The sequence below is a fragment of the Aquarana catesbeiana genome, linkage group LG10 (genome assembly GCF_042186555.1).
Source record: "Aquarana catesbeiana isolate 2022-GZ linkage group LG10, ASM4218655v1, whole genome shotgun sequence".
Taxonomy (NCBI): Eukaryota; Metazoa; Chordata; class Amphibia; order Anura; family Ranidae; genus Aquarana; species Aquarana catesbeiana.
The window spans coordinates 132,549,482-132,576,656 of record NC_133333.1 but is presented as its reverse complement, the minus strand read 5'-3'; the positions used below and the strand labels follow the sequence as shown (position 1 = coordinate 132,576,656).

At 42.7% G+C, this 27,175-nt stretch overlaps 1 protein-coding gene across 2 annotated transcripts in view; it reads right to left on the bottom strand.

Annotated features, from left to right (window-relative positions):
- Positions 1-27,175, bottom strand: part of LOC141110901 (C-Jun-amino-terminal kinase-interacting protein 3-like) — a 218,447-nt gene that overhangs the window by 7,881 nt on the left and 183,391 nt on the right. For both annotated transcript variants that reach the window (XM_073602675.1, XM_073602676.1), the window contains 2 exons: positions 8,639-8,788; positions 4,986-5,087 (listed from right to left, as the gene is read on the bottom strand). In XM_073602675.1, coding sequence (XP_073458776.1) covers positions 4,986-5,087; positions 8,639-8,788 — 252 coding nt within the window. The remainder of the gene's footprint in view (positions 1-4,985; positions 5,088-8,638; positions 8,789-27,175) is intronic.

The window sequence follows — 27,175 nt, the reverse complement described above, 5'->3', positions numbered from 1 at the left end:
CAGGTGATGTCATGGCTCCAGAAATGCACAGCCATAGGCAAGCGCTTTCTTACACACAGGAGCCTCATCTGGTGATCAGCTGACCAGACCAGATATAAAAATAGATATTTATGCTGATATTTTTTATATAGGCTTTGCAGCATTGATAGGAGATGGGGGGCAGCATTTTAAAAATATTTGTAATTACAGTAGTCTTTACTATCACTTTAAGTTTTGTATTAGGGAATACCTGGAGTGTTGCTACATTTCTGTTATGTAGCTGACTCAGGAGTCTACCTTGGATTTCAAGTGAAAAATCCCTTTAAAGTATATTTCCACTTTTGCAGCAATGTTGGATAACCTCTACTTTATATTTGTTACATATTCCCATTCACATAGCATTAAGAATATTAAAATGACCGCTTCCCTTTTTGCTTTTTTCTGAAAACTACAAAAAACTAAAACCTTCTCCTTATATGTAATGTTAAGGAGGAGGCTGGGTAGTTGATGCTTACCATAAATAACATTGTCTGTACTGTGCTGGCAGGTCTGCATTATCAGTTGTAAATTAGATTTGAACACCGCCTGCCCTAACAAAGGGTTAAAGATCTCAAAGCCTAAATTCTGCATTGTATGTTAATGAGGGAAACTCAGTCTGTCCCAACTTTGTCCCTCCGCTTTCACTTTGGAATTGCTCGGAGTGGCTTCTTGTCTGCCCAGAGGCCTGCCCCAAAGAAACAAGTAGAATTTTTAAAATAACACCTTTTGGGCATGCTGTTTGAATGGGAACACATAAACATTTAGAAGGTTTTCTCAAATTTGACTGCAAAACTTTAACTACATTTTAAGGCCTGGTTCAAACTGGCTGACTTTGGGAGCACGTCGCATGAGAAGTCACGCCCCATTTAGTGCAATGGAACCGCTCTAATAGGGGCAACTTGAGCTGCTCCGACTTAGTACAGGGTTCCTGCACTACTTTTGGTGCGACTTCGGCATGATTTGCATTGACTTTTGTTAAAGTCGTGCCGAAGTTGTAGTGGGATGTAGGTACAAAAGTCATGCGACTTTGAAGCTGCGGCAGTGTGAACTGGGGCTAAAGATCAATTTTGAAACTTTGAAAACGTCCTATGACGAAACGCGTAAGGCGGAGTCACGCTCACACGTCATACCCGGAAGTGGATGCTGGAACGCAAGGTGGGACGCACGCTTACAGCTCGCTTCTGGTCCCATCCTTGCACACAGCGGTGCCGGTTTCACAATTTTTCTGCTAAGACTTGCTAAAATTTCTACTATTACATACTATGTTGGACTGGTTTAAGCTTTTGTGCAATAAAAAACTCATTGACATACTTCACGAAGGAAGCCTCTTTGTGTTTCTCTTGTCTCCGGTATCCCGGAGAGGTTAACAGACAAAGGAGGTATGGAGTAACCTGGTCATATTGGAGCACATAGCTTAACCTGGAATACCTGCAAAGGATCGCATCAACTAGAGCAACAGCAGCTCAACAGGAGAGATCACCAACTACCCCAAGGCACCCATTCTATCGCTCGGTACCCCTGTAGGGGTGATTAATTCTGGTGAGTGGGGGAGCACTGGGGGGTGAGCACCTCAAGTCACTACTCTGAACAACAAGCACAGAAGTCACGGATGTAAAGCCCTAAGGGGTGAAAAATATATAATATATACACTGAACTTATTAATTATCCCATTTGGTTGAAAAGTTTTGCTTACACGGAGTATATGCATACAAATACTAACTTTTTAGAAATCTACCATTACCATCTATGATACATAAAACATCTGAATTTACAAATTTATGCATGATAAGTCCGGGATTGTTGTATGCATTGTATGTTATGTTTAGGGAGTGTATATCATATGTTACACATTAATTAGTCTACACTCTGGACTCACAGCAGGCGCTCACTATCACAATACTGTTGAATCTTGGGGTTACTTACCACTTAATTTCATCATTTCACTTACAATTTGTGACTGGTTCACCAGTTATTGCACTGACACTTTCTTTCACCTATGGTTTTTGATTTATTTAAAAAAAAAATTTTCAACTTTTGGCGCCATCTTGTCCCAAAACTTCTGAATTTTGGGGTGTATTTTTCACTAACTTTTTAATTTTCTTTCGAAATGGTGCAAAGATCACTGTTTCATTTCTGCTAGTACTACAACACATTTATAATCATTTACACTTTTCTTCTAAATTATAGTTTCATTTCACTTTATTACAATTTCTCCGGTTGCTTATATCATATAGATTTTCTATCTTGGGACCTGGACCTGGCATTTAGTGATGAAGTTCCTATATGCCACAGTCAATTGAACTTAGGTTAAAGATCATTATTCAATTAATATAGAGGGCAGCAGTAAATACCCATTTTCTATTTTAATTAGACCCCTTGGGGTACTAACTTGAGATAGGCAGCAGTCCTCAGATTGTCCTAAGCGCGGATTTTTTTACATATAAAAGATCAATTTCAGGCATAATATTTTTTTTACATAGTTATATTGGACCAGCTTGGACCAAAGTACCTGTGTATTTACCATACCTGGGCGATGCCCCTGGAAGCTGGAAATCACTGAAGTAGACACCACTACCCCAATGATCTCCACTAGCTTCCAGGTCCTTTGCTGAGTGACCAGTCTGATGTATTGTGAATATAGGAGGTCAGATGCTCAGCAAGGGTGCCATTCAGATGATGATTTGCATTTTCTTAAAGTGGCTCTAAAGGGAGAAGGTTTTTTATCTTAATGCAGGGTTCTTCAAACTCATTCAACTCCAGTTGTTCAGGAACTACAATTCCCATCATGCCTAGTCATGTCTGTGAATGTTAGAGTTTTACAATGCCTTATGGAATGTATAGTTCTGCAACAGCTGGAGGGCCCTAGTTTGAGGATCCCTGTCTTAATGCATTAAGTTAAAAAAACCTACTGTATTTGGCAGCCCCTTCAGCCCCCCTTATACTTACCTGAGCCCCATCTCGATCCAAGGATGTTGCACGAGAGACTCAGCTGTCCGGGACTCTCCCTCTTGATTGGCTGCAACATACAGCGAGCACCATTGGCTCCCACTGCTGTCAATCAAAGTCAGTGAACCAATGAGGAGAGAGTAGGGGCAGGGCTGAGCCATGGCTCCGTGTCTAAATGGACATATAGAGCAGTGGCTCGGTTCAGGTGCCCCCATAGCAAGCCGCTTGCTGTGGGGGCACTCAACAGGAGGGAGGGGCCAGGAGCTCCGGCGAGGGACCCGAGAAGAGGAGGATCTGGGCTGCCCTGTGCAAAACCACTGCACAGAGCAGGTAAGTATAACATGTTTGTTATTTTTAAACAAAAAAACAAAGCTTTTAGTATCACTTTAATGAATGATTGAACAAGGTATAGAGGTGGAGCAGTGACATCACCAAACATTTTGAAAAAACAAAACATCCAATAAAGATACTAAGACAATACAAACCACCCCCAAAATGAGCCTTTTAGGAAAATGGACACGCTAAGGTGACCTCATTTTTTGCCACAATTTTTTGGGAAATTAAGAAACATGCCAGTATTGAGATAGTTAACGGTCACTTTACCCCAGACCAATATTTCAGTTATGGGAGGAGGTGCCAAACCTACTCATCTGGGTTCCATGCTCTGCCCATCTTGCTGCAGAGTCCCACTACTGCTGCATTTATCCATAAGATCAACCAAATGCAAACTAAACAGCGTGAGTCCCCTTAAACAGGTGACAGCAGATGGTTGGAGCTGGGAACATGGCAGAAATATCACCACCAGCATCTTTGGGAAAAGAGATTTTTCAGCCTACATACCTCTATGCAAAACTGAAAGGTTAGTGTTGGTTGGAGAAGTCTTTAAAACACGGAGCTTAGTAATGGTGCACTAAATACAGTGCATCAATAGTGTACAAGCTATACAAAGAGGGAGGAGAAGATGAAGAGATTACAAAAACAGTGAGGATGGAGATGAAGGGGTTAACGTGCAACATAAAGGAAGGGGGGAAGATGGGATGTGCAGGACAGAAGAGCTGAAAAGGTTAAAAGTGACCTCCCCACACCCCCACCTCTAACATGCTGCTTCCTCTCTCTTATCCCTTCTTTCTTGGGTCTCTCTTTTCCCCCTTTCCTCAGTTGTAAGAGAAAGGAGAGGGTTCACAAATTCAAAATCTTGCAGTGTTTTACATTTCTCATTGCTTTGATCAGGCAGCCCATATATTATTCTTTTTTTTTATTCTATCTTTTTTTCCCAGCTGGTTGAACAAAAAAAAAATGACCAGATTCCTCCATCCGCACACACAATGTGGACGGGGGAATCACTCCCATTGAGCTATTGTATTCTAACAGTGGGGAGACTTCCACCGCCATCAGAATACACTGACTGATTGAGAAAAATACGACAGGGTGGTTATACAGAAGTTGACTGGTATATTTACTTCTGTACAATCAGCCTAGCTATACATGGATAGAAATTCATCTGATTTCATCTGAACTGGCTGAATTTCAACCCATGTAGTGGCTTTATCCGTCACAGCAATAACAAGCTACAGAGCCACTCTCTTTGGCTCTGTACATTTGCCTGTCTGATGACAGCACAGGTAACAGCCTTTCACAAGTGCACTGGGTGGCCGCTTGTGTTTAACAAAAGTGCTCCAGAAATATGTCCATCTGTAAGGTTTTTTTTTACCATATATCGGTACGTAGTAGGCTAAACTAGTGGTATTTTAATTCCATTTTTCAAGAACACATGGCTTAACTGAAGGGCAATGTTTTTACATTTTTATATATATTTTGTCTGCAACGAAGAAACGCTGCAGAGTAAATTATTGTGACATTATTGTTGCGTTCCCCAGCATTCTAAAGATGTTTGGTCATTTGCCTTTTCATGGAACCTTTTCAGTCAGACCCCTCACACTTAAGCGTAAATATAAATATTCTACACACACATACATCTAAAAGATTGTATACAATGCTGTAACATCATTATTATTTCATACCAATCTTGAAGTTGATGTATCCTTCTCCACCGCTCATCACTAACATAGTGGAATTTCCTGAACTTTCACTGCCACCTACTGGTACTGAAGGGTTAATGCAACCTACAAATATCAAAATGTTTTCAGAATTACTACACATTATAAATGGGTTATGATTGCAAATAGTGCATGAAGTATTTATTTTTGAACACTGGTTTCCAAACATTTTTTGTAATAGTCAATTTACAAAGATTATCACTTCTAATGATATCAGGGTCCATTCCCGCCAGAACACAGTGTACTGCACTGCAGGCGTTTTGGCACGCTGAGACAAATTGTGGCATTATGTTGGGCAGCTCGTTCAGAACGTGGTCCTTTATGGAAGCCCTGTCACAACCTAGCAGATGGGCTTACCAGTGACATGGATGGAGGTTCCAGTACTCTTCCACCAGTAGAGATTGGAGGATATTTGATGATTTCAGCCAGAGGTTGTGTGGCACTGGGTAGGGACAGAGGTGTTGTAGGTAACATAAGTTATCATTTTCTGGGCCATGTCAGCATTGGTCAAATTTTTTCCTTGTCAAAAGAAGTTTATTGAGTATACAATATTATAAAGATACATAAAGTAAGTTTACAAGGATCTATAAAGTAAGCTCATTGTTTTACAGTAGGGTTTATATAGGTAAATATCATGAAATTTTAAATATTAAACATTGGGTTCACGTAAACCTAAACTAAAGATATATATCATTTCCTTAGTTACTTTTGTAGGTATTTAAATGATTTATACCTACTATACATATTGTTTACAAGTAGAGTGTATATAGGTCAAATAAATTCTGATAATGAGCTTTAATCGTAAGGTGGAGAAAAGGAAAGAGAAAGAAGAAAAAGGGTTGAAAGGTAGAGGTATGGTCCACAAGGTTGTCCCGCTCATCAGTTTATTATTCTTTTTAGTTCTCTTTGAAGCCTTAGAATGGGTGTCTCTGTAAGTCATTTAATCTGTTACCATGGCAACAGGACAGAGTCATTGAAGTTTGACAGGAACTGTTGTTTTATCCAAGGATGCCAAAGTTTTTCAAATTTTGGAATTTGATTTTGATCGATGGCTACCATCTTAGCATGGGACATTGTATTATTCATTCTGTGAATTGTTTCTGCTAGTACCAATGTACTTGGCCACCGTTTGTTTTGCAGCCGTTATTAGTTGGATCATAAGTTTGAATTGAGAGAGTGTTAACCATTCCGGTTTTAGATTAAGTAAAGTTAAATATGGATCTGGTTGTATTATTTTTTTATTTAAATAAGACTTCCTTCCAGAAGGTTTGGATTACTGGGCACGTCCACCATATGTGTAAATATGTGCCTATTTCTGGGCATCCTCGAAAACAAAGAGCTGAGGTATTAGGTGAATATTTTGCCACTCTAGCGGGTACAAGGTACCAGCGAGTTAGGACTTTATAATTTGTCTCCAGTGCTAAGATGTTGGGTGAAGATGACTTAGATGTGAGCCATATGTTAGACCAGTCCGTGTCTTCTAAAGTTCGTCCCAGGTCCTCCTCCCACCTCTGAACGCATTGGTCAAATTTTTAACCAGTCAACAAGAGTTTTAGGACAGTAAAGCCCCAACCAAGACCAGGTGCAGGGTGGAACCAGCAAGCACCAATGAGATCTGATATAGGGCCTCCAGTCCCTTATGGGGTCCTTAAATCTAAAGGCATCCTCCACCGGAATGGATATTGGGGGAGGGGGGTCTGTTCCGTTCTTACCTAGTCCAAACAGCACATCTCCCCCCTCCACATGAATCGGAGAGGCAGCCCGTGCGCTGTGTATGGGCGAGGCGATTAAATTGAGCAGCCATCAGCCACATTGTGAACCTGAAGCTGTTGTGACTGAGCCACTGAGGACTGAAGTGAGTGAGCTGTGACCGGACTCTCCCTCCTCCTCCTTCCCTCTCTCTCCCTCTCTCTCTGTCTTCTCCTCTTTCCTATGTTGTCCTCCAGCAGACCCTTTCTTTAACTGTAGCCAAAGAGCTTTGTTTCTTCAGCCTATGTGCTTTTAAGTGGTACTTATGGGGTTAAAACAGGCATTGAGGATATGCAATATCACCTGCTCACTGCATGTCAAATGCCTCTGAAAAGTGACCTGAGCCAGGCTTACTTTTCAGTGGAGTAGTCTCTGACCATCTCTTGTGCATCATGTCTGCAGTCTCTGACCATCTCCTGCAGTATGTTTCTGCAGTCTCTGACCATCTCTTGTATCATGTGTGCAGTCTCTGACCATCTCCTGTAGTATGTCTGCAGTCTCTGAACATCTCTTGTATCATGTGTGCAGTCTCTGACCATCTCTTGTATCATGTCTGCAGTCTCTGACCATCTCTTGTATCATGTCAGCAGTCTCTGGCCATCTCTTGTATCCTGTCTGCAGTCTCTGACCATCTCTTGTATCATGTCAGCAGTCTCTGGCCATCTCTTGTATCCTGTCTGCAGTCTCTGACCATCTCTTGTATCATGTCAGCAGTCTCTGGCCATCTCTTGTATCCAGTCTGCAGTCTCTGACCATCTCTTGTATCCTGTCTGCAGTCTCTGACCATCTCTTGTATCATGCCAGCAGTCTCTGGCCATCTCTTGTATCCTGTCTGCAGTCTCTGACCATCTCTTGTATCCTGTCTGCAGTCTCTGACCATCTCTTGTATCATGTCAGCAGTCTCTGGCCATCTCTTGTATCCTGTCTGCAGTCTCTGACCATCTCTTGTATCATGTCAGCAGTCTCTGGCCATCTCTTGTATCCTGTCTGCAGTCTCTGACCATCTCTTGTATCCTGTCTGCAGTCTCTGACCATCTCTTGTATCCTGTCTGCAGTCTCTGACCATCTCTTGTATCCTGTCTGCAGTCTCTGACCATCTCTTGTATCCTGTCTGCAGTCTCTGACCATCTCTTGTATCCTGTCTGCAGTCTCTGACCATCTCTTGTACCATGTCTGCAGTCTCTGACCATCTCTTGTATCATGTCAGCAGTCTCTGGCCATCTCTTGTATCCTGTCTGCAGTCTCTGGCCATCTCTTGTATCCTGTCTGCAGTCTCTGACCATCTCTTGTACCATGTCAGCAGTCTCTGGCCATCTCTTGTATCCTGTCTGCAGTCTCTGGCCATCTCTTGCATCCTGTCTGCAGTCTCTGACCATCTCTTGTACCATGTCTGCAGTCTCGGACCATCTCTTGTACCATGTCTGCAGTCTCTGACCATCTCTCCTTCTCCTGTAGTATGTCTGCAATCTCTTACCTACACTTAAACACATTGCTAATAGTATTAGCTATCTGTTTATGCCAAAGGTAGAACCCTTCAGGGGAGGCAGAGAGTAAAAGGGGGCACTGTGATTAGAGAGATGGGGGCGGGGCAGACTACAAGGGACACTGTGATGGGGAGGGTGTGAAGTTTGTGCAATAAATATTCTAGAAAACATTACAACTTTTTGTGGGTGTTTTTACATTTTAAAGTTGGGGGGGTGCCAGATATAGGATCGGCCCCGGGTGCCAAATGCTCTAGGTATGCCCCTGCCAGTGGTGGTGAAGTACAAAAGTATGTGTTGTTGCTGTGGCAGTGAGTACAATGCTTAAAAAAAAAAACTGATCAAAACAATTGCAGTTTACCTTTTGCTAGGAAACAGAAATCTTACCTGGAACATATGCAAAGAACCTAACAGCATCTCGATGACCATGAAAGGAGACTTGTGCATACTCCACAGTACAGTATGGAGATCTCTGGGAAGAAAAGTCCTGGGAGCTTTTCTCTTTAGCATTTATTTCTTCTGACTTAGCATCCAATCCTGAAAGCACATAATAGTTTAATGCAGTGTTTCCCAACTTTTTTTCAGTCAAGGCACCCTTTAATATGAAGGCCAGTCTCGAGGCACCCCATTTTAAAATGTAAAAAACTATTCTAATGCCGCGTACACATGGTTGGATTTTCCGACGGAAAATATTCGTTGGGAGCTTGTTGCCGGAAATTCCGACCGTGTGTAGGCTCCATCGGACATTTTTCGGCGGAATTTCCGACAAACAAAATTTGAGATCTGGACCTCAAATTTTCCGACAACAAAATCCGTTGTCGGAAATTCCAATTGTGTGTACACAATACCGACGCACAAAATTCCACGCATGCTCGGAATCAAGCAGAAGAGCCACACTGGCTATTGAAATTAATTTTTCTCAGCTTGTCGTATGTGTTGTACGTCACCGAGTTCTTGACGTTCAGAATTTCCGACAAGATTTGTGTGACCGTGTGTATGCAAGACAAGTTCGTGCCAACATCCCTCAGAAAAAATCCATGGATTTTGTTGTTGGAATAGTCCGATCATGTGTAGGATGCATATTAATTTTACATAATGCAGCAACATCCACACGTTGGACACCCAACATTAGAGGTGATTCATTCTTCCGAAGCAAATCCATTTTTACACACTGGTACTGAATAGTATTCCAAGGTTTCTCTTCTCCCTCAATTTTTCTCCATCAGGCAGCTAATGTGACCCAAGGTGCTGAGGGAGAGGAGCAGAGGAGGGTCAAACAAAGATGTTGTGGAGGCAACAGACATCCTCCTTATCAACTGATGACATCTAAGATGCCAGTGCATAATAAAAACCTGTGGCTTTGTGTAACTAAAAGGCAGGCTTGATCCACCTGCTGGCTTGTATACAGTTTTTGATAATTTATGATTTATTTATTTATTTCTGGTACTTATATAGCGCCATCAATTTACGCAGCACTTTACATATACATTATACATTCACATCAGTCCCTACACCCTTAAGGAGCTTACAATCTAAGGTCCCTAACTCACATTCATACATACACATACTAGGGCCAATTTAGACAGGATCCAATTAACCTACCAGCATGTCTTCTGGAGTGTGGGAGGAAACCGGAGTACCCGGAGGAAACCCACGCAGACACAGGGAGAACATGCAAACTCCAGGCAGGTAGTGTCGGGATTCGAACCAGCGACCCTTCTTACTGCTAGGCGAGAGTGCTACCCACTACACCACTGTGCCACCCATCATTTTATAGGCATTTTGCCAAGGTACCCCTGAAGGAACCTCATGACACCCCTGGTTGAAGAAGGCTGCTCCAATGATAGAAATGATACACCATAAATGTAGCCTGAAGTGCTTCATCATTCAGAAACTCAAAATTTGTGAACTGCAAACATTCCCACATACAAGAGTTAAACTAAAACGCCGTTCCTATACTAAACAGAAATCTCCTATACTATAGTTTTATACAATTTTCTATCAGGTGGGAAACCACTGTTAGAGTGGCTTAAATATCTCACAGTGAAAAAGAATAAATGTACTTGTCAGCCAGTAAAAAACTTTAAAAAGTAAAAGACCAGCCTAAGAACAGGCGCTACAAAGCCTCTTCTGTTAATTTTATTAGCCTTAAAACTCCCTTCTGTGCACTGCCTTCATTTAATTGATAATAGGAACTTCCACTGTGCTTAAGGTGATTGTACCCATAATAGTGCCCTTGCACCGGTGATACTTTTTTTTTTATTATTTATATATACGAACAGGTAAATGTTCAGGAAAACCTTTCAGGGTATTCTAGTTAGTGTAAATAAAAATGTGTCACAGACAGTCTTCAATAGATAATAGTTCTTAGTTGTCCGATTTATCAGCAAAGTCCCACTCACGTGGCTACACACTATTCAATAAATGTCCTTCAAATGATTGTAAAGGTTCCATTTTTTTAATTAAAATAACAAACATGTCATAATTCCTTGCTCTGTGCAATGGTTTTGCACAAAGCAGCCTGATTGTCCTGTTCTGGGGTGCCCTGCCGGTGCTCCTGGCTCCTCCCCCTGCCAAGTGTCCCAATAGAAAGCTTATTTCTATGGGGGCACTCGTGCAGGCTTGCTCCTGAGCTGCCCTGTCTATGTCTGTTGACACAGAGGAGCTCAGCCCTTGCCCCTGCTCCCTCATCATAGGATTTGATTGACAGGAGTGGAAGCCAATGCCTCAGTTAGGAGGGACAGAGCCGGGAGAGCTGCTGCTTTTGCGCACATCGCTGGATTGTGATCAGGCTAAGGTAAGTAAAGTATAAGGGAGGCTGGGGGGAGACCCTCTGCAACAGAAGGTTTTTTACCTTAATGCATAGAATACATTAAGGTAATAAAAACCATAAGGATTTAAACCACTTTAAAGTGGCACTGTTATGAGAGAAATATGGTGGCATCCATTGCTGACATCATTCCAAAAAGTATTAGTTGCCTGACTAATGCTGACCCACTTCCTCCAACATATTTTAGTCACTAGCCAAGTAATAATTATGGAGGTCAGACAGTTCATATCTACATACTGTATTTATTGGCGTATAACACTCACTTTTTCACCATGAAAATCGGGTGCAAATAGTGTGTGTGTGTTATACGCCAATACTTCAATTTTAGCTGCCTCGAAGGTGACAGGGAAGGGGGCAGGACGAGCGCCGTCAGATTACATACAGTGAGAATCTCCTGTTTACTTGGTGGCCTCTGTAATAGGAAGTCCCGTCTCCTGGGCCGCCATTGGACCACTGTTCTGTCTATCATAGGAGATTCTCACTGTATGTAATCTGTCGACGCTCATCCCGCCCCCCTCCCTGTCCCCTCTAGGCTGCAGATGGGCATCGATCAGGCTGCATTGATGCAATGGTGAGGCTGCTGCATTGATGTGGACTGATGAGGCTGCAGATGGATATTGATCAGGCTGCATTGATGCCAATGGTGAGGCTGCAGATGGGCACTGACCCTTATTTTGCTTCAAAGTTCCTTATTTAAAATTTAAGTTTTTTTCCCTGAAACTTCCCTCTTAAAACGAATGTGCGTGTTATACGCCTGTGCGTGTTATTAAAAAAGTGGGGAAGGAGGAAGGATGGGACATATGGTAATACGTGCCTCCATCCCTAGATCAATAAAATATCTACATATTTGCTGAAGGTCACTTGTTTAAATTTTTGAAGCCACAGTTTTTTCAGATGAAAGGGTCCATGTTCATCTTATGATTTTATCTTTTCTTTAACCACTTAAGGACCGGGCCTCTTTTTTAGATGTGTTGTTTACAAGTTAAAAACATTTTTTTTGCTAGAAAACTACGTAGAACCCCCAAACATTATACTTTTTTTTCCCTAACAAGGAGAATAAAATGGCGTAGTTGCAATACTTTCTGTCACACCGTATTTGCGCAGCGGTCTTACAAGCGCATTAAAAAAAAAAAAACAAACACATTTTTGAATTATAAAATAAGACACCAGTAAAGTTAGCCCAATTTTTTTTATATTGTGAAAGATAATGATACACCGAGTAAATTGATACCCAACATGTCACGCTTCAAAACTGCGCCCGCTCATGGAATGGCAACAAACTTTTACCCTTAGAAATCTCCATAGGCGAGATTTAAAAAATTCTACAGGTTGCATGTTTTGCGTTACAGAGGAGTTCTAGGGCTAGAATTATTGCTCTCGCTCTACCGATCACGGCAATACCTTACATGTGTGGTTTGAACACCATTATCATATGCGGGCTCTACTCACGTATGTGTTCGCTTCTGCACGCAAGCTCGACAGGACGGGGTGCGTTTAAATTTTTTTTTTTATTATCTTATTTATTTTACCTTTTAATTTTACACTGTTTTAAAAAAAAAATGTGTCACTTTTATTCCTATTACAAGGACTGTTAAACATCGCTTGTAATAGAAAAAAAGCATGACAGAACCTCTTAAATATGAGATCTGGGGTCAAAAAGACCTCAGATCTCATATTTACACTAAAATGCAATTAAAAAAAAAAAAAAAATTTGTCATTTAAAAAAATGAAACAAAAAATGTCCCTTTGACGTCGCTTCTGCCCTGCAGTGTCATGGAGATGGGTGGAGTCCATCTTCCCCTCACTCGTCTCCATGCACAGCCACGGGAAGGATCCGATTGCCTACGCCGCTGCCGACAGCTCCGGTAAGCGGCAGAGGGCACCAGATCGCAGTGGGAGGGGCCTCTCTCCCGCCGTCGATAAAAGTGATCTTGCGGCGCATCCGTCGCAGAGACCACATTTATCTTGTAGCGGACCACTGGCCGAACACGGCGATACCGGGGCTATGGCAGCCATAACAAAGATATCTGTCCTCAAAGTGAGGACATATATAGTCGTGCGGTGGTCTGGAAGTGGTTAAGGCCACTTAAATGTTTTCACTGGGCAGTTGATCAAGGCTTAAACCAGAAAGCAGAAAAGTTAGGACCAAGTATCTAGAGATGAGGTTCAGGTTTGCTGCTACCATTGGTTCAAGAAGAATCCTACAGGTTCAAGATTCACATAAATTTATGTGCAGATTCACACAGATTTTTTTTTTTTTTTTTTAAAGGAGTTTTTTAGGAGTTGCATTATAATAAAAAACCTCTGTGCAGCAGCTCCCCCAGCACCCCCCTTACCTACCTGAGCCCCTTCTCTCCAGCGATGTCCACGATCCCCTCAGCCATCCAGGAAACTCCTCCTGATTGGCCGAGACAGAGCAGCAGCATCATTGGCCCCCACAGCTGTCAATCAAAGTCAGTCAGTCAATCAGGAGAAGGGGGGGGCAGGTCGGGGCTCTGTGTCTGAATGTATACACGGAGCTTTGACTTGGCTTGGGTGCCCCCTGTAGCAAGCTGCTGGCTGAGGGGCACTCAAAGGAGGGAGGGACTAGGAGCAGCAAAGAGGGACCTGAGAAGAGGAGGATCCCGGCTGCTCTGTGCAAAGCCAACTGCACAGAGGTGGTAAGTATAACATGTTTTTTATTTAAAAAAAAAAAAAAACGAGCCTTTACAATCACTTTTACACACTGCATGACCTCTGAACTAGCACCAGCAGGCTTAGAAGGGCCAATAAGGGTTTTTTTTCTGGATAAGTCAGCAACCTCACTAAAAATGTGGAGGTTGCACAGAACAGCTATATTGTTAGTGTATTGGAAGCCAGTGTGGGGAAAGAATAGGAAAAGCTGGAAGAGGCAGTGACTAGGTTCAGTTTGTAAAATCTGTACTTTAATTCTGAAGAATAGCTATTTTGTCAATAAATCCCATTTGCTGCCTTTTTTGGTTGTTGTTTAAATTACTGGGTATTTTGTATTTTGTCTTTCATTTTGTGGTCAATTTGAGGTTAGCAAATGCTTTTAGCTGCTATCTCCTTCATAGCAAAGTGTTTTTTTTCTTCATTTTGGTTTTGCTGCAAGGCATCCATTTAAAAAAATGGCTTTTGTCTCAGGGGTGGTATTTATATATTTTTTTCGTGGTGAGGTATATTTCTCTTTATTCTATATTAATATGGCCTTTATTTTGGGTTGAACTGCTTTAATTTTTTCCTGCAAAGCTTCCCTAAAAATAAAATGGAGGAATTTTGGGGTTTTCTTTTGTGGGTTTTTTTTTTAAATTTTTATATTGATAGGGACCTTTTTTAAAGCGTAACTCCACTTTTTGAGAAAAAAAATTCCCCTCTGGGTGATCTAAGTACATTGTTGCAGATTTCTACCTTTTGTTATTCTGAAGAAATCACTGTTTGTTCCTCTGTGCTTAGTGAATCTAATGGAAGTGGTTTCATAATTAACAACCAACTGTGCAGCTGCAGGGCTCTAAAGAGGAAATCTGCTGGGCCTGCATCCCTTTAGACATGTTCCTATTAAGAGTATCTCGCCAAAAATGACAATTTTGTTGCAGGGGGATGCCTGAAATCTGACTTGTATTTTAAGCAGACTTCTGGAAACATCTGTGAGCCAATCACACAAGCAGGAAATGATGTTTCTGGGGAATGGTCAGTACACATTCTGTGTACAGAACACCTCTGGGTAGCCATTTTGCATTGCATTTTCAGAAAATTATAGGCTGTAGATTGAAAAGGAAAGGCATTTTTTAATAAAATTCAATTACAATATGACTCATGTCACAATTGTATTATTTTTTATTTGCTATTGTTTTCCCCATGAAAGTGGAGTTACCGTTTAACCCCTTCAGATCTGCGCTATAGCCGAATGATGGGTACAGCGCGTATCTGCTTTGCCGGGAGGCCGTCAATAGACGTCCACCCCTTAGCGCTGTGATCACCGAGTCAATGGGACTCGGATGATCATAGATCGGAGTATGGGGTCGATACCGGCCCCTTACCATGTGATCAGCTGTCAGCCAATGACAGCTGATCACGTGATGTAAACAGAAGATCTGCAATTGTTTCTTTTTTTTTTTTCTTCTCACGCCGACAGCGTGAGGAGAAAAAAAAAAAAGCTGATCACCGGCTTCTGTTGAAGGGACATCGGTCCCAAAGAGGAAGAGGCAAAGCCGCCTCATATGTGCCCACCAGTACTCCCTGCCAGTGCCACAAATCAGTGCCCACAGTGCCACGAATCAGTGCCCACCAGTACATAAGTGCCAGCAATCAGTGCCACCTATCAATGCCCACTAGTGGTGCCAATCAGTGTCTCATCAGTGCCACCTAGCCGTGTTGCCTATCAGTGTCACCTACCAGTGCCGATCAGTGCCCATCACTGCCACTCATCAGTGCCCATTACTGCCACCTATCACTGCCCGCTATCAGTGCCACCTGTTAGTGCCCTTCAGTGCCACCTATCAATGCCGCCCATCAGTGCCACCTCATCAGTACCCACCAGTGCTGCCTATTAATGCCGCCTTATCAGTGCCCATCAATGCAGTCTATTGGTGCCCATCAGTGCAGCCTCATCAGCGTACATCAACGAAGGAGCAAAATGACCTGTTTGCAAAATTAACAAAATATAAAACGGTTTTGTATTTTTTAAAAAAAATTCAATCTTTTTTTAAATTTTTTTAACAAAAAATAAAAAAACCCAGAGGTGATCAAATACCACCAAAAGAAAGATCTATTTGTGGGAAAAAAATGATAAAAATTTAATCTGGGTACAGTGTTGTATGACTGCGCAATTGTCATTCAAACAGTGACAGCGCTAAAAGCTGAAAATTGGTCTGGGCAGGAGGGGGTTTTAGGTGCCCAATATGCAAGTGGTTAAGTTTTGGAGACGTAGAGAAGTAGAGAATTCGCCTGGTGCAGACCATCTGTTCTTGGTGCCAGCTTGCATTTGCTGCATTGTTTGAAAAAAGAAAACAAAAAAAAAAAAGAAGAACTAAGGGCAAGAACAGTATACACATAATCCATCTTATAATATCACTCACATTCACTGCATCCCCCTATCCCCATAGATAAAATAAATGTAATTTATATTGAAGTTAGGCCTATTATTTCTGATTAAAAACTGTCCTTCTGCTGACCAATTTTATACTGTGGTATTCTCTGCAGTATCTTAATTCTTATAGTACAACTCCAGCCTAGGTAACTTTGGGCTTAGCCTTGCTCATTAAAATGTGCTGCTGCCTGTTCACTTTTTCTCTATACATTTTGACCTATTATCTCTCATTTATATCCTGCTGATAGCCAAGTTTTACACTGCTGTATCATCTGTAGTCTCCTAATTCTTAATGAGAGCTTGACAGAAATTGGCCAGGGGCTGGACAGTTTTGTATCAGCAAGAACAAGGGAAAGCCACAGTGAACTACTGGTCAATTTCTATCTGCCAATAAAATCAGGCATATTACTGAAAATAATTGATGAAAATGTGCTGTTGCTAAAGCTACCTTAGATAAGTGTATTTTTCTTACGCACTAATCAGACCTGGAGGTGATGGGAAATTACATCTGATTCTTAAGAAATAAGAGAAAGGTTGTTTAACCAGTGAGGAATCTTTAGACATTGAAGACATACACCAACCATAGATCAAACGCGTGAAGCTGGTTAACCTGAAAGCTGGAACAAACAAAAAATTTCAAACAGAAGAAAGACTGGCAACCTGAACTGTGGTCAGTGAAGAGAGAGAACTCCCTTGAACAGGAACTTGAACAGGGAAGAGAACGCCCAAAGAATGACCTACTTGTAGAAGAAAGACAAGGATTGGTCTAAACAGAAAAAAAGGCCCTACGCCTCAACTTGCCTAATCCCATAGGAATCCAGGGAACAAACAAAAAACTCCATGTTTAAAATGACTACCAAGCAGACATTTACCTTGTCAAAATGTAAAAATATAAATACACATATTGCTTCTTTTTTTTTTTTCTTGCGAGTAAAAACATTTAACTGGCAATTCCTTGCTTCAATCATTTATAAATACATTATACATTTTTCCCCCTCCTTTTACTTTCCCATTCTTTTCCCTCCCTGCCAGTATAACCCCTCCCCAATCAATAGGCCAAGTAAAGAGTATATAAACTGTCTCTTATAGTGCCTTAGTTCCGTCTGTTATTCAGGGCTGTTCTACTCTTCTTTCCTTTCGCCCATGCCCTCTTTATTGCTCTCTATGCCACTAAGTCTTATATGGGGTTCAAAGGGGGATACCCGACCATTGAAGCCAGGGTTTCCATATCTTAATGAATTTACTGTAACTACCCCTTCTAATATAGACTGTCTTTTCTGTCCACACCAACGTATCTATTGTCCTAACCCATTCTTCCGGAGTTGGGGGTACGGCTGAAAGCCAAGATTGTGCTATCAGTTTCCTCGCTTGATAGAGGCATCTCACCATGGCAGTGTTTGTGCTGTTATTCCCTGTATTTTCTCCTGTCAGGCCCAGGACACATACCTTGGCCACCAGGTCCAGTTTGGTTTTGAACCTGGATTTCTATAGTATTTACAATCTCTGACCAATATCTTACTAATTTTGGGAATCTCCACATCATGTGTATGAGGTCCCCTGTCTCCAGGCATCTGGGGCATTTATCATCCGGTCTGCGGCCAAACCTATGCAACCTCTTGGGAGTGTAATAAACTCTGTGCAACAGGAGGTGATGTGAGGCCTGCTGAGATGGAGAGACAGACACCAGCGGGTCAGATTCCAATATCCTTTTCCACTGGTAGTCTGTTATCTCCCCCTAGTACCCGAAGTCGATTGTAGGGTTATCAACCTGTCGGTTATTTGCCCATATATCATTGCTATCAGACCTTTGGTATTGTTTATTCTGACAATTTTTTTAAGAAGTGGTGCCTTGCACCATTCCAGTGGGCAGTTCCTAAATTGGCTGTCCAGAACGTGCCTAATCTGTAAATAGCTGTAAAATGTTTTGTTTGGGATTCCATATTCTCGTCTCAACTCAGTGAAGGGTTTTAAGATGTTATCATCAAACAACTGGACCAACCTATGTATTCCGTGGCGTTCCCATGTCGTATTTCTTTCTATAGTTCATAATTCCTGCAGGTGCTTATTATGCCATATAGGTGAGAACTTAGTAACACCCTTATACCCCATGACCCTCTTAACGGTCTGCCAGACTTTGGTGACTAGCTTATATGTTGGGAGCACGTGCTGAAGTGAACCTGCCTCTAATGCTTCCGCTAGGGATTTATGTGGATTGCCCTGTAGCATAATTTTGCCGCTGGCATTCGCTGCTCCCTGGATCTCGCATCCCCCTATATGCTGTAGTTGGGCAGCCAAGAAATAGCTATGTGGTTGGGGGACTGCCATTCCCCCTTCCCTAGTGGATTGCTGCAGGGTTTGTAAACTGATCCTGGCCTGCCCTTTCTTCCATATTAGTTCCTTGAATAGAGTGTTTATTTTTAGGAACCAGTTCTTCCCAATCCAAACTGGGGAGTTATGGAGTATGTACAGTAGTTGTGGCATCCATATCATCTTGACCAAGTTGACTCGACCTGCCATTGACAAAGGTAGTTGACACCAAATGTCACTTTTCCTTTTGAATTTTGCTAAAAGGGGGACTAAGTTATCTCCAATATATTGGTTAGGGTCGTTTGACATGACTATTCTTAGGTATCTCATCTTCTCTATTACCTTTAACCAGGATATACCACCAGGAAGGGCGCTAGTAGTTGAATCTATCAGCAGGAGCATTGACTTCCCCCAGTTAATTACCAGGCCCAAAAATCTCCCAAACCCCTCCACCAGCTGTATCACTTTTTCTAAGGATGGCCCCATATCGCCCAAGAAGAGTAGCACGTCATCAGCGTATAACGCTATCCTTTCTTCCCTGCTTTTCCTCTTGAATCCCTGCAGTCTGATCGAACTTCTCATCACTTCTGCCAGTGGCGCCATTGCCAGGGCGAACAGCAGGGGTGAAAACGGACACCCCTGCGTCGTCCCCCTCTCAAGAGGTAGCCTTTCTGAATATTCATTATTGATCTTTAATCTGGCACTTGGGTGAAAATATAAGGTTTTCAGCCATCTGATAAACAGAGGGCCCAAACAAAATCTCTCCAGTACCCAGAGATACCCCCATTCCAGGCTGTCGAATGCCTTGGCGATGTCCAAGGACAAGACAGCTCTGGAACCCTTGCTCCCCACTGGGGCCTGGAGATTCAAATATGCGCTTCTAATGTGTACACTGGTAGACCTGTTAGGGATAAACCCTGCCTGGTCCGGATGTACAAGTCTTGAAATACATTTGTTTAACCTAGTTGCCATTACTTTTGCCAGGATTTTAATGTCAGAGCAGAGCAATGAGATTGGTCTGTATGAAGATGCATCGCGGTGGTCTTTCCCTTCTTTCTGTATTAATACTATGTTGGTTTCTGACATCGAAGAGGACAGTCTACCTTCTGTAGCTGCCCAGTTCAGTGTCTTCAAAAGTGTTGGAAGTAGCACCTCCCCGTAATATTTATCAATTTCCAAGGGCAGTCCATCTGGGCCCGGGGATTTCTGATTGGGCATGTCCGCTGCTGCTTGTTTCAATTCCTCAAGGGTTATGGGAGATTCCAACCAGGTCTTATCTATTTCAGAGAGAGTTGGCAAATCGACACCCTCTAGGAAACTATCTATCTGTCCCTGTTCTAAGTGTCATTGTGACTTGTATAGTTCTCTGTAGCATTCAAAGAATGTCTCCTTAATCACCAGAGGGTCGGACGAGATTTCCCCACTGGAAGTCCTGATCATGAAGATTGATGGAGGAGGGAGAATTAGTGTGGGCTAATAATGCCAGCATACGACCCACTCTTTCCCCCTCTCCAAAACACTTCTGCCTCTGGATAAGTCTCCTATTTTCAGCGTTTCTGGTTCTTTCAATTTTGTACTCCTGTTGCTTTTTCAACCATAACTCCTGCTTCTCTGGACTTGGGTCCATCACATATTGTCTCTCTGATTCCATCACCTCTTTTCTAATGTGCTCTCTCCTTGCCCTTGATTGTTTCTTTACCTTTGTTACCTGTTGAATTAAAAGCCCCCTAAGGAATGCCTTTAAAGAGTCCCAGACCACCCCCTCCGACGCTGATCCCGAGTTGTATTCTACAAACTCTTTTAATCTTGCGTAAATTTCTTCTGTACCCCCATTATCTCCAGCCATGTTGAATTTATTGTCCACAATGTCTATCATGAACATTCACAGACAGTGTCAGAGGTGAGTGGTCTGATATCCCCCTTGGCCGATATTCTATTTTATTTACAAGGGGCTGTACTTCTCTGTTGCCTATGGCCAGATCTATACGAGAGAGTGTGCAGTGTGACCCCAAGAAGCAAGAGTACTGCCGGTCATTTGGGTTACGGGTTCTCCAAAGGTCACACCACCTAATCTCCTCGAGGAGCTGGGCAAACCGTCCCTCTATTGCCCTTTCCGCCCAAGCCCCTAGTGGGAACCTATCCAGGGAACTATTGAGGACCACGTTAAAATCCCCCAACACTATAACCGGGGTGTCGGCTTTATCCTCCACATACTCTAGCAAGCGGTACAGGATCTCCAGCTTAAATGGGGGAGGAATATACAAGTTTGCTATAACAAATGGTTTACCCTCTATAAAACAATGCAAAAAAATGTAACAACCCAATGTGTCAATCCTGACATCCCTGCAGGAAAACACCACCCCTTTTTTAACCAATATACTCATTCCCCTTGAATAAGAGGAGTACACTGAATGAAATTGTACTTGAAATTTCTTGTTCCTAATTAATGATTTAGACTCGTTGGTCAGGTGTGTTTCCTGCAAACATATCTGTTCGGTACCGTGGGATTCCAATTCTGAAAATACAGTGGCTTTTTTGATAGGGTCACCCATACCCCTAATGTTCCATGAGCTTATTCCTACTGTTCTAAGCAGCATTTAACAAAGAAAAACAATGATAAGAAAAAAAAAGAAAGAGCAACCAGTGCAAGAAAAAAAACTGAAAAAAAACTGTCTTAATTAGCTGAGAGCACAAACAACCCTTATGCCAGATCCAACCTATCGAGTGTTCCTGTCTTTTTGCCAGGCAACGTATCATTTGTTTTAAATCAACTGTGACTTCCAAAACAACAATCAGTGCCATTACTGTGAGAAGAGAAGGGGAGAACAAGAAATGGGAACCCCTGCTCCCTCTTTCCCGTCTCCCATTGCCTTCTAGGTTTACTTTACTATTTTTTAATGTAAATAAGTGACTCAAATATCTATGTGCCATTTTTTTTCTCTCCCCATCCCTTGTTCCAATACAGTGTAACCCTTTATTATTACTCAAATCTCGATTACACCCTTTCCCTTAAGTGACCCCTCCCCCTCCCCCCTTGCCTGTCTTGGCCAACCCTGGGGACATACCTTGTGACCCTTCTAACCCCTTCAACCCATTCCATCCAATACTCCTGCACCCAACCAGACAGTAGGTCATTTCCCTTGACCTTCCTTACTTGCCCTCCCCTCTTTCCCTTAACCCAAATCTCGTGCCACAGTATTACCAAAAAAACACCAACCCACAACCATTTACCATCTCTCATTGAAAACTTTCACCAACCAACCCCTCCCCCTCCAGCCCTCACTGCCATAAAAAAAAAAAAAAAAAAAAAAACAGCCTCGTTAAGCATCTAATAATTCAAACTCTTTGTACTCCAGCTCTAAAAGTTCTTTTTGTTATCTTCGAGCCACTTTGTGACCCCACCAACAGAATAAAAAAAATGTGTTGCCCCCAAGGCCTCTATGCGCAAACGCGCTGGGTACAACAATGCGTATGGAATTTTGTGGGTCCGTAAACTACACTTAATATCCACAAATCCTGCCCCTCTCTTTTGCAAGTCCGGAGAATAGTCGGGATACAGTGAAATTCCGGCTCCATTGTAGAAGATGTTCCCCTTTTCTCTGGATTTTTGCATCAGTGTCACCTTATCTTTGTAGCTGAACAGCTTCATGATCAGTGGTCTAGGGCGACTTCCTGGTGAAATAATCCTGGTGGGCACTCTATGCGCCCTCTCAATGGCAAAAAGATGCGAAAATGTCTCAGTCCCAAAAACCTCTCTAAGCCACTTTTCCATAAACGCTTCAGAACAGGAACCCTCGCTTCTCTCTGGGAGGCCCATTACCTTCACATTGTATCTGCGCAGCCTATTTTCCATTTCGTCCATTTTAGATTTTTTTGCGTCTAGCTGGGTTTGCATTATTTTAAACTCTTGCTGCATTGGATGTAAAATGTCTTCAACTTGACTTAGCCTCTCCTCCAAAATGGAGGTCCTCTCCACAGCTTTTTGTAGTTCTTGACTTATGGAACGCAGCTCTTCCTTGAAGCCCCTTAACTGATCACACAGATCACTCAGTGATCCCCTACAAGAGTTAACTGCACACAATACCTCTTTTAGTGTGGACTCAGATTCACTAATTGCCATTAAATCAGGGGTGGCTTCGTTTTTTTTCAGGGGGTCCCTCTCAGGGCTTTTTTTATTCGCTGTTTTAATGTTAGCTGGCAGTGTTAGTGGCATTTTGCTTAGGCTCTTTCTTTCCCCAGTGCATCCCAACTGTGTCTTCTCATGGGGCGGCTGGTTAGCCTTAGCTGGAGAATGTGAGGGAGTGTGTGCATACCTCTCTAACTTGGCTGCCGCTGCCATTGCAGATGCTGCTTGGTTCCCCTTCTCTTTAGATGAGCGGGTGGTCTGGGCTGATGAACTCTCCCGGGGATGCTGGAGCTGTTCCTCCCCTTTTTTCCTGGTCATGTTACAACTATGCAGCAGTGCAAGGTAATATATAAAGAAAAATGTCAGAAAGTTCCTTGGCAGGTTAAAACGTCGCTAATTATTAGAGTTTTTACGCTCCCCTGGCTTGCCTGTTAAGCATTCACAGCGCAGTACAGCAGTTTATAAATATCACAGTTCTACCGCTGTTACCGCTTGATTCTTCCAGGGGCCAGGGCTAATAGACAGCGTACTCGCCCTAGATCACTCCCATCCAGTGTCTCCCCCTCAGGACTCCTGGCCTTCACCGCGCGATGTATCTGCCAAGGCCGACGCCAATCTCCCCACTGGGTCCCGCGGAATCCTCCCGACTCTCGCAAGAACACGGGCCGTTGCCGGGTAACCAGACGAGTCAGATGCGAGCAGCCCGGGTTTGGTCCAGCCGCACAGTGAACCGCCGTCAAGGCCGGTCTCCCACACTCTCCACGATCTCCAGCCGGCCACACCGCGTCCCCGCCAGAGAGGACAAAGGGCCAACAGGGCAAGTAAAAAAAGCACCAAAGTACTCAGAGCTGGGTTAATCTGTTGGGGATGGCAGCATAGGAGCTGGAGCAGGGAGAGAGCACACATACCACCGCTCACACCCACATCCGGTCACGCCCCCAACCAAATACACATATTGCTAAATGTGCAAATAAGTAATGAAAAAAAACCCCAAACCTGTAGAAAATTCAAAACAGATAAAACAGTGCAATGCCATAGATGTGCACAAAAAACTATTCACAAAGTTCACAGTCCCTGTGTACACACAGCAAACATAGAAGTGTTCAGATAAACAGTGTAATATCATAAATCTCTTCTCCAAAAACCAGTGTTCTCACGCCACACACTGTGCCAGATAAGTGTCTCTTTTATTCCCAGAGAAATCACACAGGTGGAAACAGATGGAATTGGACTCACCAGATATGACCCACTTAGGATTAGAGGTCAGATGGCGCTTGTTAAAATCATGCAGGTTTGCTCACATCTCACAGGTGGTAAACAAACTCCATCATACAGAAACCAAGGAAAGAGATCCACAGTTTTAGTATAGCTTAAAAAATGTTCAAGAAAAACTACAATAGCCGTATGCTCAGCCCAGAACTAAGGTACAGTCGCATTCACATCCTGCCTCAAGTGCACCACCATGAACCCAGCATGTGTGTGTGCTGCCGCAAATGGAGTGATATCACATCACATATCCCTGCTCAACCATTTTTAGCAGTAGATGACTTTGTCAAAATGAAATGAATCAAATTGGGAAACTGCTGTAGCATATAGGTTAACCTAATTGCTAAAAAGTAAATAAAAAAAAAAAAAAAAAAAGTACATTTAACACAAACTATTAAGGATGCACACTGCTCCTCCACCATCCATCAATTTAAAAGGATAAGTTCACCTATGAAACAACATGTTACATGTTCCACCTGTTTTTTGGGTGATGCATGTAACATGTTCTAGCATCTCCACCTTCTCCCCGATCCCCCTCTTATTGTGACAGCAGGCAGAGGATCCTCTCCCGACACCCACTATAACAATTTAAAGGGGTTGTAAAGGCAGAAGGTTTTTATCTTTATGCATTAAGATAAAAAACATTCCATGTGCTGCTGCTGTTATTAATCAAAGTCATCTAGCCAATCAGGAGAGAAAGGGGGCGGGGCCAGGTCAGGGCTCTGTGTCTGAATGGACACAGGAAGCTGTGACTCAGCTCGGGTGCCCCCACAGCAAGCTGCTTGCTATGGGGGCACTCAACAGGAGGGAGGGACCAGGAGCACAGAAGAGGGACCTGAGAAGAGGAGGATCTGGGCTGCTCTGTGCAAATCCACTGCAAAAGAGCAGGTAAGTATAACATGTTTGTTATTTTTTATAGGAAAAAAAACAAGACTTTACAATCAGTTTAAAAACAGCGCAGCTGTGCGGGGCTCCGCCCACATGGCCATGTCATTTATTCACAGTTTCATGTGAAATAACAGACTAGAGTACCGTTAGCCGTTAACTGACGACTTGTAGTTCTCAATATACCAGAAGGTTGCTGGTGAGTGCTCTAATAGTCATTGTACTTCCCTGCTCTCAAGTGACTGCTGATTGTTTTTCTAAGGAACCTGCTGAGTATATCGTGCACAATCATAAATGCACAATGTTTTATATGCAAAAAAAGTGCATTTTTTTTTCAGAAGGTGAACTTGGCTTTTAAAGGAGTTGCAAAGCAGGTTTTTTATCTTAATGCATTCTCTGCAATAAGATAAAAAACCCTTTGTGTGTAGCAGCCTCCCCAGCACCCCCTAATTACTTACCTGATCCCCATCTCTCTCCGTTCCGGGGCACTCGTCCTGATTGGCTGAGACACAGCAGCAGCGCCATTGGATCCCAAGGCTGTCAATCAAAGTCAGTCAGCCATCAGGGGAGAGAGGAGGCGGGCCGGGGCTCCGTGTCTGAATGGACACACAGAGCTATGACTTGGCTCTAGTTCCCCCATAGCAAGCTGCTGACTGTGGGGGCACTCGATAGGAAGGAGGGGCCAGGAGCAGCAAAAAGGGACCCGAGAAGAGGAGGATCTGAGCTGCTCTGTGCAAAACCAAACTGCACAGAGGAGGTAAGTATAACATGTTTGTTATGTATTTTATTATATTTTTTTAAAACAAGAATTTACAATCACTTTAACATTATTAACCACTTGACCTCTGGAAGATTTACCCCCCTTCATGAACAGGCCATTTTTTTTCGATAAAGCAGTTACTTTAACTGACATTTGCACGGACATGAAACGCTGTACCCAAATAAAATTTGTCATTTTTTTCCCCCACAAATAGAGCTTTCTTTTGGTGGTATTTGATCACCTCTGCGTCTTTTACTTTTTGCACTATAAACAAAAGACCAACAATTTTGAAAAAAAAAATGTATTTTTTACTTTCTGCTATAGAACACATCCAATACAAAAAAAAAATAAAAAATCAAATTTCTTCAGAAATGTAGGCCAATATGTATTCTGCTACATATTTTTGGTAAAAAAATCCCAATAAGTGTATATTGATGATTTACACCAGTGGTTCTCAACCTTCTCCTTAAGTACCTCCAACAGACCATGTTTTCAGGTTTTCCTTTATCTTGCACAGGTGCTTTAAATCAGAGTCAATGGCTTGGTATTTTGGACAGCAATTTTATCTAAGAGAAATCACCAAAACATGGCCTGTTTGGAGTAATTGAGGACAGATTGAGAACCACTAGTTTACATGAACGTTATGGCGTCTACAAACTATGGGATATTATTTTTTTTATACTAGTAATGGTGGTGATCAGCGATTTATAGCGGGACTGCGATATTGCGGTGGACAATCTGACACTTTGTGGGAATCAGTGACACTAATACAGTGATCAGCGCTAAAAAAATAGGATTTTTTAAAACAGCTTACCTGTAAAATCCTTTTCTTTCGAAGGACATCACGGGACACAGAGCCACAGTAATTACTGATGGGTTATATAGGTATCACTGGTGATTGGACACTGGCACACCCTATCAGGAAGTTCAACCCCCTATATAATCCCTCCCCTTGCAGGGATACCTCAGTTTTGTAGCCAAGCAATATAGTGTATTAGAAGAGGGGCGGGACCTCTGTGTCCCGTGATGTCCTTCGAAAGAAAAGGATTTTACAGGTAAGCTGTTTTAAAAAATCCTATTTTCTTTCTCGAACATCACAGGACACAGAGCCACAGTAATTACTGATGGGATGTCCCAGAGCAATGCTACCTGAGGGGGGGGAACCACGACCAAGTAGGGTGCAATCAGACCTGAGGACCCTGTACCGCTGCCTGCAGCACACTACGCCCAAAGGCGATATCCTCATGCCTTCTCACATCCATCTGATAGAATCTGGTGAATGTATGAACTGAAGACCAGGTTGCGGCCTTGCAGATTTGAGCCATAGAGGCCCGGTGATGCACTGCCCAAGAAGCACCAATAGACCTTGTGGAATGTGCCCTGATCTGAAACGGAGGAATCTTCTGTTTCAAACCGTAAGCTTGAATGATCAACTGTCGAATTAATTTAGAAATGGTAGCTTTTGACGCTGCTTGTCCTCTATTGGGACCCTCTGGCAGCACAAACAAAACATCCGTCTTGCGGATCTGAGTAGTTGCCCCTAGATAGGCCTTAACTGCTCTTACTACATCCAACGAATGTAGAGATCTCTCTTCCGGAGAACAGGGATCTGGAAAAAAGGAAGGTAGAACAATGTCTTGGTTTAAATGAAAATCAGAAACCAC